The sequence below is a fragment of the Prionailurus bengalensis genome, chromosome C1 (assembly GCF_016509475.1).
Source record: "Prionailurus bengalensis isolate Pbe53 chromosome C1, Fcat_Pben_1.1_paternal_pri, whole genome shotgun sequence".
Classification (NCBI taxonomy): domain Eukaryota; kingdom Metazoa; phylum Chordata; class Mammalia; order Carnivora; family Felidae; genus Prionailurus; species Prionailurus bengalensis.
Window position 1 is genome coordinate 215,188,051 of NC_057345.1, and position 19,299 is coordinate 215,207,349.

General features: G+C 40.2%; 1 protein-coding gene across 4 annotated transcripts in view; it reads left to right on the forward strand.

Moving 5' to 3' along the window:
- The window catches only part of DIS3L2 (DIS3 like 3'-5' exoribonuclease 2), a 348,656-nt gene that overhangs the window by 175,674 nt on the left and 153,683 nt on the right, over window positions 1–19,299 (forward strand). For all 4 annotated transcript variants that reach the window (XM_043578169.1, XM_043578167.1, XM_043578168.1 and 1 more), the window contains one exon: window positions 2,405–2,578. In XM_043578169.1, the coding sequence (XP_043434104.1) occupies window positions 2,405–2,578 (174 nt within the window). The remainder of the gene's footprint in view (window positions 1–2,404; window positions 2,579–19,299) is intronic.

A 19,299-nucleotide genomic window follows, 5' to 3' on the forward strand; every position in this document is an offset into this window, starting at 1 on the left:
CAGTTGAAAATCTGTGTATAACTTTTGACTTTTTCCAAATTTGACTACTAATAGTCTACTATTGAGTGGAAGCCTTGCCAATAACATAAACGGCCAATTAACACATATTTTGTATGTTATGTGTATTTTATACTCTAGTCCTACAACAAAGTAAGCTAGAGAAAAGAAAATGTTAAGAAAATCATAAGGAAGGGAAAATACATTTACAATACTGTATTTACCCATTGAAAAAAATCTCTGGTAAGTAGACCCACACAGTTCAACCTCATTGTTCAAGGGTCAACTGTATTGCTATTTCTGTCTGCTAACGTTTCATAAGAATTTTCAGTCTGTGTTCACGAGGGATATTGACCTCATGAATCCTTTGTCTGATTTTGGTTTCAAGGTAATGCTGGCTTCATGAAACCAGTTGGAAAGTGTTCCACCCTTGTCTGTATTCTGAAATAGTTTGTATGGAATTGGTATTAATTCTTTCTTAATGCTGTACATGGCGGCATTTGCCAGTGAAGCTATCTGGGCGTGGAGTTTTCTTTGTAGGAAGGTTTTAAACTATGAATTAAGTTTTTAAAATAGATATAGGACTATTCAGATATTGGTTTCGGTTTGAATAATCTTAGGCAGTTTGTGTCTTTCAAGGAATTTCTCCATTCCATGCAAGTTGTTGAATGTATTGGCTTAAAGCCATTCATAATTCTCTTATCCTCTTAATGCTTGTAGGATCTATAATGATGTTTCCTCTCTCATTCCTGATTCTGGTAACTTCTTATTCTTGATTAGCCTCACTAGAAACTTACCTATTTTATTCTCTTTTCAAAGAATCAACTTTTGATTTTATTGGTTTTCTTTATTCTTCATTTTCTGTCCAGTGATCCTTATTTCTTAATTATTTTCTTCCTTCTGCTTACCTGAGATCTTACTTGCTTTTCTTTTTTCAATTTTTTCGGATAGAAGCTTAGATCACTGATTTGACACATTTCTTCTTTTCTAATATGAGCATTTATTTAAAACATAAATTTCCCTCAAAGTAATGCTTTAGCTGCTTTTCACAAATATTGACATATTGTGTTTTATTCATTTTGAAATATTTTCTGATTTTTTTTAGCCCACTGGTTGTTTAATTTCCAAATATTTATGGATCTTCCTGACAGCTTTCTGTATTTTTTCCCTCATATTTTTGCTGCCTTTGGCTTTTTGGTATGCTTTCTGGGAGATCACCGCCTAAGTCGGAGAACATAGCACTGGTCTGAGCCTATGTTATATGTGAGCAGCCCACAGGCAACCTGCAGGCTGCCTCGAACCTATGCTGGTGGGCAGTTGTGTGTGCCAACTATGGGCGGGCTTCTCTTGGCTGGCATGTGGCAGGCTTCCCTGCTGCCACCACTTCCCAGTTCCAGTAGCAAGCCTGAAGATGGGAATGCATTAGAAGTCTGCATATGAGGCCACCGCATCCCCAGTCTCTCCCTCTACCACTGTGCACTTAAGAACTCTGACAGCCAGGCATCGACCCTTACAAAGGATACAGAATCTTCTTCAAAGAAATTGAATGGCTCCAGAGACAGCCCTAATGCCAGAGCTAAACTCCTTACAGGAAGACTATCTCCTATTCAACACCTAACTTAAGGCTTATAGTCTGAACATAGCATGCCAATACTTAGGAGAATTGAGCACTATCAGTTTTGTTTTATATGACCCACAGATGAAGAGTGATATTTGCCTTCTAAAGGGTGGAACCCTACCCATAGCATCAGAACTAGCCTATTAAATGCAATCTTACTTTTAATAGACCAACACCCCAAAATGTGAATGGTGGTTTGCCAAATGACCAGATTATAGATAATTTTAACTTTCTTCTTGGTGCATTTCTGTATTTTCTAACTTCTCTACAGTGAACATATATTACTTGTGTGTTCAGATGAAAATATTTAATGTGTTAAGGTAAAAATTAGAATTGTGAAAAATATGTAAGTGTCAGATTCAATCTAGTGAGCATGACTTAATGTGTAGGTGCTATGAAACTAATGACTGAACAGTAAACTGAGCTGATCAGAATTGGCTCTAAAGGTGTTTGCAAGAGAAGGAATTGACAAAAGGCTTTTACCGATATCAACTTGACTTTTTCATGAAAAACAATTGCAAGAGGCCCAAGAAAGGCCAGCTGGCCCAACTCCCTGCATCAGAATTCCCGAAGAAAGTTAAAGTTATACTGTAGACAGGGATTTAACAGGACAAGAGTATCACTGTCTCTTCTCCTTGGCCCCCTACTCACTGGTGATGGTGTTCTTGCTGGGGAAATTCGGACAGGAGGTTTTGAAGATTTTCCTACTACCTTCTCTTTTAGAGAATAAATGATGCCTGTGGTCCATTTATTCACTAACATAGTTGTTCCTCTCTGTCCTGTCCACAGGCATCTGGCTAAGAGTCTTGGGCAGGCTGGTGAAATTGAGCCTGAAACAGAAGGAATACTAACAGAGTATGGTGTGGATTTCTCTGATTTTTCTTCAGAAGTTCTAGACTGTCTCCCTCAAGGTCTGCCCTGGACAATCCCACCAGAGGAATTCAGCAAGAGAAGAGATTTAAGGTAAATATCTGAAGCTCTTTAAGAACAACACGTTTCTACCTAACTTCACACTTAACTTCTTAGGGACGAGGCTCAGATATTTCCATCTTTCTACCAACGTTCAAGTTCAGTTCTATTGAGAATTAAGTGCTCTGTACCAAATATTGGCAAATTATGGTGCACTAAATCACTGCCTGTTTATGTACAGCCCAAGAGCTAAGAATGGTTTTTGTATTTTTAAGTGATTGGAAAAAGTCAAAATGAAAAGAATCTTTAATGAAAACTATATGAAATTCAAATTTTAGCATCCATTAAGTTGCATTGGAACACAACCATGCTTACTTGGTTATATTTTTTTCTATGGCTATCTTTTTGTACTACAACATTAGGTTGAATAGTTGCAACAGAGACCATATGGTGTGCAAAGGGCTCTCTGGCCCCTTGGAGAAAAAGTATGCCCACCTCTCTTCTAGACCATTCTAATTTCAAAAGATACAATTGCCATCTTTTTTTCTCCTTGTTATGCCCCATAGGTCTGGTTGAATAAAGACAGTGTTATCTGGTCAGAAGTACCTTCCTTCACATGGGCCTCTTCAGGCACAGAGCAAAGGATTCAAAGCTTCTGTGCTTGGAGCTTCATTTTAAAGCTTTACTTTTAGGTCTGGAATTTGTTGGAAAGTACTTTTGTGGTATTTTTATAACAACATCTTCTTTGAAGATGTTTCTTCATTGTGGGATGTTAGTTCTTTTCTGATATTTCTCTTCAGAATTTGGTTTCAGTACTGGCATTCATTTTGGATGCCACATGGAGATATTTAGAACCAAGAAACTTTTCGTACAACCCACTGAGGCTGTGGAAGGTTTTTCGCTAAGGTCATCCCATGTCAGAGTCATTTCCACCACACTTGCTCGCCTCTTGCGGCTGAACTTATGATCCCTTCGCGCTCAGTGCCCGTTACTCCACCTAGTTTGAGAATCCTCCTTCTCTGCCCCTCTTGCTGTTGTATCTTTTAGGAATTTACTGCCTTTTTTTTTTCTTGCCAAGCGTAAGCAAGGAAAAGGAGATGACAGTCCCCTTTCCTACTTATTGGTGGAACACACTTTATATGTGATGTCACTTAACTGAAGTTACTGTCCTGGCTTTCAGCAGTGACCACCACTCACAGAACTCCTGCTGGTCAGTTATCTCATCCTGGGCTTTAGATCTTGGGCCCAAACCTTACCCTCTCTGAACCTTCGTTTTCTCATATACAAATTGAGGGGCTTGTTTTCTGAGATCTTTTCCTAAACCTAGGAATCCATAAAAAATTTTTTACTGAGAATGAATGCCTGAACTTTATTGTTTGTGCTATAGGTCAGTGTAGCCATTCCACAGTAACTATCGACATTTGAAATGTACCTACCCTTTCACCCAAAAACTTGACTTCCAGGAATCCATCCTACCCAAAGAAGTGTACAAGGATAGATGTATAAGAATGTTCACTGCTGCTCCGTTGTAAAAGTGACACTTCCAATGTCCCTCAACAAAGGAATGGTTAAATAACCTGTGTCATATCAGCAAGGTAGCATTCCAGAAGCTGCCGTCAAGAGCTAGATCCATGTGGACTGTCCTAAAAGGATGACCATAATATCTTGCCAAATATATTATATAAAAATGCTCTCCAAATGTGCGTGTATACACATGCATACATGTATCTGCACATATAAAAGTATATATGCACAGAAAAAGGTCTGGAAGGAAATACATCGAACTGTTGACGGTGATTATCATGTGTGGGCTCGGTGGAATAGCTGAGGGTAGGGAGGCAGTATTTTACTTCAATTTGTAAATTGCTCTATTTTTCGAATTACTTTTTAAAATAACTTTTATGTCTTTTAAAAATTATAAATGGGAATATCAGAAAAGAGAGGCACTTAGTCTTTTCTAGCCTGATTCCTAGCCTATGGATAAATAATAAGGCACTTCAGCAGTCAGCCCTTCTAGCGTGTTCTCCATTGCTTCTCATAGCTCCACCTCACCTTTTTCTTTGGCTCCTGTTGCCTTCTGGGTTAGACCACCGAGCAGGAGGCCTTGCTGTGCAGAAGACTTCTTTTAAAACATGCTCATGTGTTCTGTGAAGGGTTCCAGAGATACAGGGAGCTCATAGGATGCCCTCTGCTATGAGCATAGCAACAGAGTTTTTTTTTTTTTTTGAATCCACTTACACCTCCCAACACTTTTTCCTTGCCTATTACATTCCTTGCCTCTAGCATTATGTTTCTAAAATTCAAATCTGATTTATTTTACTCCTTGGGCTTAACATCTTTCAACTGCTTCCTGGTACCTGTAGTGGTAATCTCTAAACTTTTTTGAACACACATTCCCAATAATGTGTATGTCTTTATTTTAAAATCACAAATATATTTACTGCTTTGCTAATTTGTCTTGTACATTATACACATAAAAGTAGAAAAGTGAGAATAAAATAAATTCTGAAGATATTTTTATTTTACTTTAAAAAGGTGTAGAAAGCTGTTTACTTTAAAAAGGTATAGAAAACTTCACATTAATAATTTTACTTTTGGTGAGAGCAGTATGATTGAAATTCTTTATTATTTTTTTTCAATTTTTGCTTTCACAGCCTACGATATAGAAACACAAAAATCTGATTATAAGTTCAGTGTATTTTGATACTTAGTTTTAGATTTAATGGTTATCAGAACTGAAAAAGATACCTCAGCAGAAGTGAGTTGAACTTAACTAAATCATAATACTCATTTTTTTTAGTCCTATTAACCAATTATATTCAGAAGTATAATCCAGCTAATAACTTTTCATCCTTCATCGTGTCCATCAGGTCTTGTGAACTAATTGAAAGCTGCTACATTTTTTTTTAGATTTTTTAAATATGGGCTCATAATCTGGTTATTCTTCAGTTAGCATCTTTAAAAACTAGTTAGAAAATTCTGTCAGGAAGTTTAAGTGTATAGATAGGAGTAGTTTTACAGTTTATACTCTAAGATCATTTTTAGGTCCCCAAATTGTCTAACATTTCAAACACCCTTTTTAAAAATGTTGTCTTAAAAATCTGAGTTTCTTATTTTATTTTCGTTTAGAAATCAATCACTTTTTTTCTCATTGTTAAAGCATCACTTTTACCTTGAAGATACAGAGTAAGTGTGTTTATTTTTTCCTAAGGACCTGCTGGATAACGTATGATTGACGGTCATTGTTTTGAAATCATAATGTGGCTGATGATGAATTTATATTGGGAGGAGAAGAAATGTCAACTTTTCTATTTTCATGGTATTAGTAGAATTTGTATAGTTGAGCATTACCTTTAGTCTGTGGATCTTTGTAATAATCTTTTTTAGCCACTTGCCTATTTTGTAATGATCAGTTTAGCTAAAACTAGGTAATTTCCATAAATCCATGTACGGGGCATAGGCAAATACCCACTGATCACAGTTGGCTGAAAGCATAGGAAGTAATTGAATGCCATTCATGGGCAGTAGGGATACGGTATTTGGACGGAGTCGTGACATAGGGGAGAGGTACTGGGTACAAGAGTTTGTAGTACTGTGATTTCTTCTGCTCAGGGGTCCAGTGCCTTCGAATTAATGTCAGAAGAACTCGGAATGAGTCCCAGCACCCGCTAAAAAACATGTGCTGTGAGTAAATTAATACATACTGTATAAACTCCCAAGTAAAACCTTTGCCATTTTCCTTTTTCTGTCTTCTCTATACAACTATTTATATATATTATTTTTATATGTGTACATGTAACATACTCCAAGTACTAAGTTAGTTACTGGAAATACAAAGACAAGTGAGGCCCAATTCTTGTTCTTTAGGAATTTACTCTTTCTCAGGGAGACAGATGTACGCTCAGATAAATTACTGCAGAGTATCGCAAGTGCTGTCATATCAGTATGAACAAACTGCCAAGGGCGTTGGTGCTTGCGCCGAGATCTGAAAAGTGAGCAGGCATAGAGGGAACTAGAGTGACTAAAGCAGTCTTCATTCAATGATAGGCTGCAGCTGCAGAAAAGGTGACACCTTCCTCTAAGACTCCAGATCCTTCTGTAACCGGGCTCACAGCTCCAATGGCTTCCTGACCCCTTCTGCTCGGCCACCCTGCCGTGGAGGCCTCAGCGTTACTCCGGCTGTAGCTACATAAGGACTTCTACATACCCGTTTAGGTTTGATATTTGAACAATTATATTTGGAACAGAAAAGTTCCATCAATCTTTAAACCTCATAATCCAATTATGTCAGTAAAATTCCAGTTTTGTAGTCCAGTGGAATTGGGGTAATATTTTGCAAACTGAAGTTGAGAGAAATAGTGTTTATTTTGAAAAGAAAAATGGTTGGTTAGCAATTTTCAAGAAGGAAGGCTGGTGTGAACTCCTAGGGGTGATCTGGCCCTTCTGATCGGGAACACCATTTTTCTGGACCTAGAGCTCTAGTCCCTGGAGAATCCCTGCTTGCATGGCCTAGACCTGCAGCTCTCTTTAGCAGGGCATCTGAGGTTAAAAAAAGGGAAGAAAAGAAAAGGAAAAAGCAAGCGACACCAATACTTCAGGCCTTTGGGGATCAGGAAGAGAATGTGTCCAAGGAAACTGCTCAGAGGGGGTTGCACCAGAAGCCCAAGAAACCCCAAGGTTATTTCTGAGACTGGCTCCAATTATTGCTAATTTCATTCTTATTATTTTCTTTCCTTTGTTGCTAAACTGGAATAGGAAACCAAAGCTTAAAAGCTCAATTAAAGTGGAAAATGGAAACCTAAATATTGGAGGGGGAAAATACCACGCTAAACTGATTTTTATATTTTTCCTATAGTTAGTAATATTGTGGAAGTTTGGATCACATCACTTTTCAGTAAAATACGAGCTTCCTTGAAGTAGAGGTGGTATCTATCACTTTTCACAGGAGAACTTGTGGGGATCTATTTCTTTACTGTCCCCTCAATAAAAAGGGTGCCCAGTGACCTCCACTGGACCATTACAAATGTGAAACTTGGCACTTAAAATTGCTTGCTCTAAATTTTCCAATTGCTTTCTCTTTTTTTTTTTTCCATTTAATGTCCTTCTGCCAACTAGTGATTTTATTATTATAAACAGGACATTGTATTCACTTTTAAGAAGAAATATGAAGCTGGAGGTAAAATTACAAACTGCAGCTTCTCGGCTGCCAAAATAGAAAACAGTGAGCTAAAAATACTGAGCGCAGAAAGGGTGCTGTGGCAAGAAATATTGAAATATCTTCAAGATGGAACTGTTCCAAATAGACAGACATTTCCTTTCACTCCAGGTAAAACCAACCTTGAAATAGCTCCTTGAAAGGAGAGACATATAATACTAACCTCTTTCAGGTCAACCCTTTTGTGGGAAAGCTTTCAAACATAACTAACCTTAAATGACTAATGATCTTGCTGTTTATCAGGAAGTCCAGTATGATTAAATTGCCATTTAGAAAAGGTTCCTCTGGTGAGGGAGTGTGGCAGCATAGAAGGAGGACCAGAAGGTAGTCCCAGCTCTCCTGGGAACCGGCGGGGTGACCTTGAGCAGATTAATTAAATTTGGGGAGACAGAGAGAGAGAGAGAGAGAGAGAGAGAGCACTTTCATCCTTTGTAAAATGGATTATTCGATCAGGTTAGGATTTTCCAAAAAGTATTGGTAGGTCGTGAGTCCTTTGGGATTTTAATAGGCTGTCATGAAGTAAAGGGGTTCTGTGGCCAAATATTTTTAGAAAACAGTGGGGTAATAGATTTCTTAGAGCTTTTTCTCGTGGATCATCTCATGGACCTAGTGTTCCTCAGACTAAATATTTCAAAACGTACTCACTCTGATGGAGTATGATTCTGGGTTTGAGATGTCCTTTTGGAGTTATTCACAATCATCTCATCCTTGCACTTGAAAGAGATGGTATTCCGTCGGTGACCAGCTGCCACACTTATCTGACAGATACATTGACTGTGCCTCCCTGTGGGCTACGCAGAAAATCCAAGGATCATGCTTTAAATCTCAGCTCTTCATTGCCAAGGGAATCCCTTCTTTCCTTACCTGGAACAGAGCAGCATTAAATTGTTCTGCATTAAACAAGGAAGCTGTCATTGTCATTTGAAACCACTGGCAATATTATTCCATTCACATAAATCCCAATTCACTGTTTATGAAATTACAAGTAACTCATAGAACATAACAAAGATTAATGGGGCCTAATGCTCATATGGAGTAGCGGCTTCTCAGAGCTCTATGCTCTGCCTGTTCTGCTGATGTCACTCTCACATCTCTCCACTTTTTAATGCCTGGGCTGGAGATAAAAGAGGGCACCTTCCAGCAGAAAGTTTTGGGAAAGAAACAAGCCTCCCACCAAAGATACCGGTGCGTGGGAAAGGAAGGTGGAATTTGAAAATGGGAGCCATGAGAAGTACATGATTGTATGGACAGATCATTCTTAAGACTAGAAAATGTTGGGTAGCTTGATAATTCATATCAGTATAAGTGAAAAAATGAAGTTATCAACTTTATTGACAATAGGAAAAGAGGGAAATAAATTTCTTAGCTTCCTCATGGTATCCTGTTCTGATTCAGCCCTTCATCTTTCCCCAAACCATTTTACTCTCTCATAGCTCTGCATCTTGCCCCTGCCCTACCCTGCCCTGCCCTTCGTCTGCTTTCCAGGGCCCGTCTTACCTGCCTTTGCCGTCTCACTCTGGAATAGTTAGTCATGCGCCACTCTCCTCTCCCTTCACCGTTTGTTCACACCTATTTTATAGCACTTGCCACACTGCACTCTAACTCCCCTGTGGGTGACGCTATCCTGACGGGTCGCAAAGCCCCCAAAAACAAGGGTTCGGGCTCACTTGTCTTTCTGTTTCTAGACTCTAACTCAGTACTTGGTATATAATAAATTACATATGTAAATACACACGTATAGGATAAAAGGGGGGGAGGAAAAGACAAAGTTTTGTTTAGAAAGCGTTGGCAGAATATGTATTCATTGGTTGAATATAACGTGTTTTAAAGCAAGTTCTGGGATTCGTTCCTGTTTCTTTTTAGTATTCCTGGGAAAATGAATATTGACAAAACACAATCCAGTGCCTTCAGAGAGTTTGCTGTGTAATATGAAAATTGATTAGGAAAACATCTTAAAGAATAAATAAAATGTTATAATTACTTTAGTAAAATGAGGAACAACTTCTGTTTCTGACAAAGATAGAGTGCCCCCATTCCTCCTGGCCCTCCTTCTTACCAAAAATATGGACATAACACAACAAACAAGCATGGGAAGTTCCAGAAAGGTGGAAAAGAGAAGGCAGTCTGCACAGGGGTCTCAGGACTTAAGGAACATACCAGTGATCCCCCTGGTTTTCCTCATTGCCTCGCATATAGCCCAGACAGGGTGTTGCAGAAGTCGCCAACCTGGAATGACCAAAAGGCACAAGAAGAAAGATCTTTAAGAGAAACCTTTCTCCTCCAGCCAAAAGACCAAGGAAAGGGTGGTCTAACAGCAGAAACCTTTTTGGCAATACCCACCATTCTCCAGCCAAACACCAACAGAAACGTGCACGTGCACTCACATGCACACGCCATGGTTTCGTTGGGACCGAGCAAGGTGTTAATATTCCATACACCCCATCCTATCCCATGAACTCAAGCAGCAGCGCCCTAGTTTCCCCTGCCTGGTGGTGTCTGTGGAGCCATACAGTGACTTCATCTTCTATCCTGTCTGCCACTTGCAGGTGACGCTCTGATTCCACTTTGGGAGGTGTAAGATCTAGGCGGGGCTAATCTTCCATCCCCTGCGCGGCAGAAGTTGTTGGTAGTGTTTGCCTTCCCCTGCTAGGGTAGTGTCAGTGGAACCAAGTAAGGAGCTTTCTTCCTTCCCCTTCCCAGTGGAAGCAGGCATGCTCCAGTTTCCCTTTTGGGATGGTGTCCGTGGAGCCAAGCGAGGAGCAGACCCTATTCCTCATCCAGTGGGAGCAGGTTGTGTTCTGATTCCCCTGCTCGGGTAGATTGGCAGAGCTGGCAGTGGAGCTGAGCTTCTGTCCCCTCTCCAGCGAAAGTAGGCGGTGTTCCAGTTGTCCATGAGAATAGTGCCGGCAAGTCCCAGAGATGAGATGAGCCTCCTTCCCTGCCTGGCAGCAGAGATGCGATGAGTCAGGGCTGGTTTCCACAGCACTGTCACTGTCAGTGCAGCTCAGTGCCAGCTGAGCCTGTACCTCCTGCCACCATAAGCAGAGACCTTGGTATAGAATCAATTATATTTATATACAGAAATATCTCACTCACCTACTCCCCACTCCTAATGTCAACAGGGAGTTGAGCTTCTGCCCCAAAACTAGTGATAAGGCAGTATATATCAGATGTTTGCTTTTCCCCTTCCTGGTGGCGGTGGGGCTTAGCAGGGAGTTTAGTTTACACCCACACTTGGAGTCCGTGAGACAGTGTGAATTGGTGCCCCCTTTTGACCAGGAAGATGTCGGCAGGGCTGATGGGAGGGATGGATTGCGACCTACAGTGAGGCCTTGTGAGTCTGTGCTGGGTTGGTAGCAGCGGGATTCAGTAGGAAGTTGAACGTGTACACTCACCTGGCCCTTCAGCTACACCTCGGTAGGAGACTGCTTACAAAAAAACCCACAACAGACCATATAGGATCCAGAGTCTCCTTCCTAATATAACATCCAAAATGTCTAGTATACAATTGAAATGCACTCATCACACCAGGAAAACCATAATTTGAATGAGAATGTATAGCCGATATCAGTACCAAAATAAATCACATGTTGCAATTATCTGACAAGGATTTTAAAGCAACCTTTATGAACATGCTTTAACAAATAATTACAAATTCTCTTGAAACAAATAAAAAAATAGAAAATCTCAACAAAGAAATTTTTAAAAAACCAAATGGAAAATATCAAAGTAAGAAATACTGTCACCAAAAACAAAACAAAACAAAAACTATCCAGAGCTCAATAGTAGATTAGAGATTATAGGATAGAATTAGTGAACTTGAAGACAGATCAATAGAATTTACCTAGTTTGAGCAAGAAGGATTTATGCGCTTATAACAAAAGAGCTAACATTTGTATCATCGGAGTCCCAGAATGAGAGGAGAGAGTGAATGGAACGGCAAATGTATTCAAAGACGTAATGGCTGATAACTCCCCAAATTTGGCCAAAGATAAGTCTTTAGTAAACTGGGCTGACTCCTGTAAAGAAAAACACACTCTTCTGTGTGTCCTTGACTTTCAGTCTTTGACTACAACACTGCTTCACTTCTCATGCCAAAAGTGTGGGTTTTCAATTCCATAAACATCTCTGTGGCACCAGGTGGGTGTCCTGTAGTTGAACTCAATTCTCACACTATCAACCTAGAGATAGTATCAGATTCCATAGGTTAGGGGCTCAATCCCACAAGACTGCCCCCTCCAACTTCAAATGCCTGTTGCAAGTCCAGCTTGTACCTGTGCTTCTGTCCAGCAGGCCATAAATTGAGGATTCCTAGGCCCCCTCCTCGGGTTTGATTAATTTACTAGTGTAGCTCACAGAACTCAGTCAGGAAAATAATTTACTTACTAGATTACTGGTTTCTTGTAAAAGAATAGGACTCTGGCACATCTAGATGAAAGAGACGCATAGGGCAAGGTCCGAGGGACTGTGGCATGGAGGTTCCATGCTTTCTCTGGACACGATGTCCTCTCAGCACTGCACACACATACACCAGCCTGGATGCTCTCTATCCTTTTGGGTTTTTATGGAGGCTCCATTACATAGGCATGATTGATTAGATCATTGGCCAATGGTGAATGAATTCACTCTCTAGCCCCTGCCCCCCTCACCTGAGGTTGGAAGTGGGGCTGAAAGTTCCAGCCCTCTGATCACATGGTGGTTGATGCCCCTGACAACCAGCCCCCACACTTAAATGCTTTCCAGAAGTTATCTCATTAACATGAACTCGGGTGTGGTTGAAAGGGATATGCTATGAATATCAAAAGACATCTTTATTGCTGTTATCATTTAGGAAAGTCTAAGGGTTTTAGGAGCTCTGTGCCAGAAACAGGGATGAAGACCAAATTTATATTTCTTATTATAAATCACAACATCACAACCCCAAACAGCGTAAACCCAAAGGAACTAATGCCAAGACACATCATATTTAAACTTCTAAAACCTGAATACAAAGAAAAAATCTTTGAAGCAGAGGGAAGTCTTTTAAGAGAACACCAATTCAAATGGTAATAGTTTCGCATTGGAAACCGTGGAGGCCAGAAGAAAGTGGCAGATTTCTCAAGTACTGGAAGAAAAGAACTGTCAACCATGAATTCTGTTTCCAGCAAAAATATCCTTCAGAGATGAAGAGGAAATAAAAGTGTTTTCAGACATAGGAAAGCTAAGAGAAGTTGTTGCTAGCCAATATACCCTGAAGGGATGACTGAAGAAAGTTCTCTAAACAGAAAGGAAATGATAACATAAGATGACTTGGAATATCAGAATGGAAAGAAGAATATGAGAATGGGTAAAAAATGGGAAATATCATGAACTGTCCTCATGAGTTTCTTAAATGACATTTGGTGGTTGAAACAAAAGTTCTAGCACTAAATAATGTAGTGCTCAAAGTGTGTGGGAAAACTATTTAGAATGTAGACAGGGTAAAGGAACCTAAGTGGAATTCAGGTTTCTTGAAGTAGTAAGTTGATACAGTAGACTGTACAACTTATGTATATTGTGGTACCTAGAGCAACCACTAAGAAAACTACACAATGGTAGCTTTATAAACCATCAAGATGGAATCAAAAAAATAATGTTCATTTAACCTACAAGAAAAACATTGTAATGAGAAAGAGAGGCAACAAACAGAAAACAAAATGTGAAAATGGCAACTTAACCTATAACATATTAATAATTGCCCTTAATGTAAATTGGCTAAAAACACCAATTAAAAGACAGAGATTAGTGGGATGGATAAAAAAGCATGATCCAGGGGCGTCCGGGTGGCTCAGTTGGTTAAGTGTCCGCCTTCAGCTCAGGTCATGATCTCATAGTTTATGGGTTTGAGCCACACATCAGGCTCTGTGCTGACAGCTCGGAGCCTGGAGCCTGCTTTGGATTCTGTATCTCCCTCTCTCTCTCTGCTTCTCCCCTGCTTGCATTTTTTCTCTCTCTCTTCTCTCTTCTCTCTCTCTCTCTTTCTCTCTCAAAAATAAATAAACATTTAAAAAAATGATCCAGTAATTAGATTTCTAAACAAACTTATTTTGAATACAGTGACATAGGTGGGTTTAAAGCAAAATGATGAAAAATGATATACCATGCAAATATCAATTTTAAAAAAGCAAGAGAAGCTATATTATCATCATCAGATAAAATAGACTTCAGCGCAAAGAAAATTACTAGAGACAAAGAGGGACATAATGTTAAACGGATCATTCCATCAGGAAGGCGTAGTGGTCTAAAATGTGTATGTACCACACAACAAAGCCACTTTGGAGAACATTTTGGCAGTTTCTCAAAGGTTTAAACGTAGAGTTTATGACCAGTAATTTGACTCCTATAGAATGGAAAACATATCCACACAAAAATTTGTACACAAATATTTATAGCAGCCTTATCTATAATAGCCCAAAATGGAAACAATCCAAATGTCCATCATCTGATAAAGGAATAAACAATATGTGGTATATCCATGCATTGCAATATTATTTGGCCATAAAAGGGAAAAAAGTACTGCTACGGGCCACAGCATGGAGGAACCTTCAAAACGTTATGCCAGACGAAAGAAGCCAGATATAAAAGGCCATGTAGTGTATGATAAGAAAGTCAATTAGTGGTTGCTAGGGGCTACGGGGAAGGAGGAACAAGGAATTACTCTTAATGGGTATGGCGTTTCTTTTTGGGTCACGAACATGTTATGGAATTAGGTCGTGGAAAAGATTACACAACCCTCTGCAGAGACTAAAAACCTCTGATTCATGCATTTTAAATTTTTATTATTTATTTATTTTTTTTTTTCAGCTAGCTGTAGTTGCACTTTGAATAAACCTCATTCGTACTGCCAACTGCACAAAGATTGAATCGTACATGTTAAAAGGGCGGGTTTTATAGTATGTGAATTCTATCTCTAGATAGAAAAACCAATGCATGTAATCTATCCTATCAACAGAATAAAACATAAATCATATCTTGTCAGTTATTACAGAAGAGGCATTTGGAAAAAGTCCCAACACACGTATGTACTAAAAACTCTTCAGCAGGTTAGGAAAAGAGAAGACTGTCTACTTGATAAAGAGTATCTGCAAAAAACTAGAAGGGATAGGCACATGGATGAATGAAACAGAATAGAAAACCCAGAGTTAGAGCCACACAAATATGCCCAATTAATATTTGATAAGGAGCAAAGGCAACTCAGTGGAGGAAGAGTAGCCTTTTCAACAAATGGTGTTGGAAGAATTGGGTGTGCATTGGCAAATAAATGAACCTTGGCCTAAACCTCATGCCTTGCGCAAAAACTAACTCAAAAGGGATCATAGACTTAAATATAAAATGTAGAACTGTACAACTTTTACAGAAAAGAGCATAGGGGCACCTGGGTGGCTCAGTCAGTTAAGTGTCCGACTCCGGCTCGCATCATGATCTCATAGTTTGTGGGTTCGAGCCCTGTGTCAGGCTCTGAGTTAGCTCAGAGCCTGGAACCTACTTCAGATTCATTCTCTCTCTCTCTCTCTCTCTCTCTCTCTCTCTCTCTCTCTGCCCCTCCCCCGCTGATGTTTTCCCTCCCTCTCTCTCTCTCTCTCTCTCTCTCCCTCTCCCTCTCTCTCTCTCTCTCTCTCAAAAAATATAAATAAACATTTTTAAAAAAGAGCATAAGATACGTACATGGTACAAGACTAGGTAAAGAGTTCTTAGACGAGACACAAAAAGCATAGCCTATGTAAGAAAAGATTGATGGGGCTCCTGGGTGGCCCAGTTGGTTGAGTGTCCGACTTCGTTCGGCTCAGGTCATGATATCCTGGTTGACGAGTTCGAACCCCGTGTTGGGCTCTGTGCTGACAGCTCAGAGCGTGGAGCCTGCTTCAGATTCTGTCGCTCTCTCTCTCTGCCCCTCCCCCACTGATGCTCTGTCTCTCTCTGGCTCAAAAATAAATATAACCCTTAAAAAAAATTTTTTTTAAAGAAAAGATTGATAAACTGGTTCTCATCAAAATTAAAACCTTTTTGTCTGTGAAAGACTCTGTTGAAAGCTAGCCTGGGAGAAATGTTTGCAAACCACGTATTCCACAAAGGACTGTATCTACAATACATAAAGAACCCTTAAAGCTCAATAATATAAAAGCAGTCCAGTTAGAAAATGAGCACATGACATGTACTTGGAGAGGACATACAGAAGGCAAATGAGCACGTAAAAAAGGTGTTTAACATGATTAGCCGTTAGACAATGCAGATTAAGGGGCGCCTGAATGGCTCAGTCGGTTGAGCGTCCGACTTCAGCTCATGTCATGATCTCACAGTCCCTGAGTTCGAGCCCCACATCGGGCTCTGTGCTGACAGCTCGGAGCCTAGAGCCTGCTTAGGATTCTGTGTCTCCTCTGCCCCTCCCCTACTCATGCTCTCTCTGTATCTCAAAAACAAATAAAAACATTCAAAAGAAAAAGAAAATGCAGATTAAGTCCACAATGAAACCTCAGTCCACACCTGTCAGAATGGCTGAAGTAAAAGGAAAAAGCAAAGTTGGTGAAAAGCCGCGAGCAATACCAAATGCTAGTGGGGATGTGGAGAAAGCAGATCATTCACACCCTGCTGGTGGAAATGTAAAATGGCACAGCTACTCTGCAAATACTTTGACAGCTTCTTTAAAAAACTAAACACAACCACCATACAACGTGGTAATTGCATTCCCGGGCATTTATCCCAGAGAAATAAAAACTCACGGTTCACACAAAAACTTGCACACGCATTTTCATAGCAGCGTCATTTATTCATAACAGCCCCAAACTGGAAACCACCGAGCTATCTTTCCACAGGTGCATGGTTAAACCAATGTGGTACATCCATATCATGGAATGATACTCAGCAGTAAAGAGGAATGAACTATTGATCTTGCTACAGCTTGCCTGAATCTTCAGGAAATTGTGATCAGAGAAAAAAGCCAATCTCAAATGTTACATCTGTTTGATTCTGTTGTGTAACATTTTAGAAAAGATACATTTTGGAACTGGAGAATAGATTTGTCTTGCAGGGACTGAGGGGGGCACAGTAGGGGGGGAATTAGGTAGGGATGATTGTTATTAAAAGACAGGGATCCTTGGGATGATGGAAGCATTGTCTCTTGTTTGAGGTGGTGCTTACATGCACCTCCACACGCGATAAAATTGTGTGGAACATAACGAGCACAGGTGAGAATGGGGGCTCTAGGTAAGATCGGTGTGTTGTGTCAATGTCAATACCCTGGTTTTGATGCTGTATTATAGTTTTGTAAGATTTTGCCACTAGAAATGGGGTAAAAGGTAGATAGCATTTTTATTATTTCTTACCACTGTATGAATCGACAATTATCTCAAAAGGCTTAAATTTAAAAAAAAAAGTAGGCACCAGGTGAACACAGCTGAGAAAGTAATTTATTTTGCGTGAGGAAGCTGTAAAGCCAGGTAACTTTTTTAACTTGGCCGTGAGGGATGAATAGGATTTCCTTAGGCTTTCGTCTTACTATTGGAAAAAAAGAAAAAAAAAAAAAAGAAAGGAAAAAGAAAAAGCTAACACTGTTTCTGACATTCTCGAGAAGACCTCTCAGTAGGAAGATAATAAGCCTGTAAGGAAGGCCCTTGAACTGTGTCACTATCCACCCTTAAGCCAAAGTGAAATTTAGGAAAATCTGAGATTATGAAATAGAGGGCAAGAACAAAATGCTTGGATGGGGAAAGACGAGTAAAATTTGGGTACCAGAAGACCATGTCCAGGGGCCAGAAAGAGAAGCAGGCCTGGCGCTCAGGAATGAGGTCTGGGGTGCAGAGACCTGTTTCAGTGCATAAAAGTCGTAGTCAGAGCCACCCAAGAGAGTGGATATACCTGGTGAGCACGCGTCTGAACGGGAAAGGGGACTGTCCAGCGGCACTTAAAGGACAGAAGCTTCGTAGGAAGAGGTGGGGTTGGGGGTGCAGGAAGGAGGATATTTGAAGAGTTGAAAGAAAAGGCAAAGGCCAGGCTGGTGACAGGTTCCAAGCAAGGGTGAGTCGCCCTGTGCTCTGCTGCACTGCTGCCAGCTGGGGCAAAGCAGGGGACAGAAGTCATTGCGTTTGGCCATCAGATTATTTTCTCTTGGGTATCTCATGCGTTGTGCAGTGAGTGGTGGGAGCCCGAGAAGACTGCGGCCAGCCGAGGAGAGGAAGTGGGGTGAAGAAGTGACGACACAAAGTATACATATCTCTTTTAAGGAGTTTGCGGCACACGGGAGGTGAGAGGGAGCTTGACCGAAGCTCGGGAACCAAAGACGTCTTTGAGATTGAGGAGAATTTGAGCTTGCTGGCAGGCAGTGGGGAAGGAGCCAGTGGAGGACATACACATTTTTGGACTCCTCTTCGGAAATTGCCTTCAGAGCCTAAGGCACATTTTCAACAATGGCAAATCTTCATCTTTTGAGAGTGGATTTGATTTTTGGAAACAGCCAAGTCGGTTTAAAGCCAAGAGTGGTAAATCAAGGGGGTGATCAAGCTGGATAATGCAACTTCAAAAAAAAAAAAAAATTAAGTATAATTATAAAGTAGTAAAACTGATTTTCTTGTGAAGCTCAGGAATTGGCTTAGAAAGTAGTTAAAGAATTCCAAAAACCTTTCCAGCAGTTGTGGCGTGATGTGAGTAAGTGTATGGAGTCCCTTTGTGACTTTCACAGGACACCGATGTGTGCACGGAAGTCCTGTTATGTATGTGAAGAAATTGGTCTTGCAGCATCATGTTTACTCTCAGTGAAAGTAAAGTTTCCCATAATCTTTTTCGCCTGAGAGGTGACTTGGTGGAATTACACCAAAGTTTGTATATGGGAGAATCAAGAGTTTCAAATTGTGATTGTTTAAACAGTTCTCCTGTGGTCTTACAGATGTAATTAGAATTCCTAGGATAGGAGTGTTCCCACAAGCATAATAATGCTTTAAATGTGTGTTCAATTACCCTTTTCTATAGTCATATTTAATCGTCTCTTTTTGAAACAGAGTTACTTTGAAAATACGAAATCACTAGCACAATCTCGACTGTCAGGCAGACCTGAGACAGTGCTGGGCACATGGTAGGTAGTCACCACGTGTCCCTCTCCTGTCTTCTCTGCCTTGGGGCTTGATATACACCAGAAGACCCACCGAAAGAAGGATCAGTTTCCCTCGGAGTAGATCGTCTCCATTAATGTTTAGCCAAAAATATCCGGGATGAGGAAAATTAACATGTGTAAAAGTTTGAAGTTTTCATTTAGCTTTGTTGTGTAATGTGGCAAATATCCATATACCAACACATACAATTTGTTGGATGTTTCTTTTATACCTTTGTGTATGTGTTATCTCATTTAATTATTGTATACTTATGTATTACTTTATTTAATTATTGAAACAAGCCTGCGAAATAATTATCCCTGTTTTGCCGATGAAGAAACTGGGGCTCACGGAAGTGTAATCACTTGCCTCGAGGTCACGTGGCTGAGGGGCTGAGCTCCGACTTGAATTCAGGTCCATAGCCTAGAAGCTCTTACCCTTACCCTTCATCCTCCTGTGCCTGC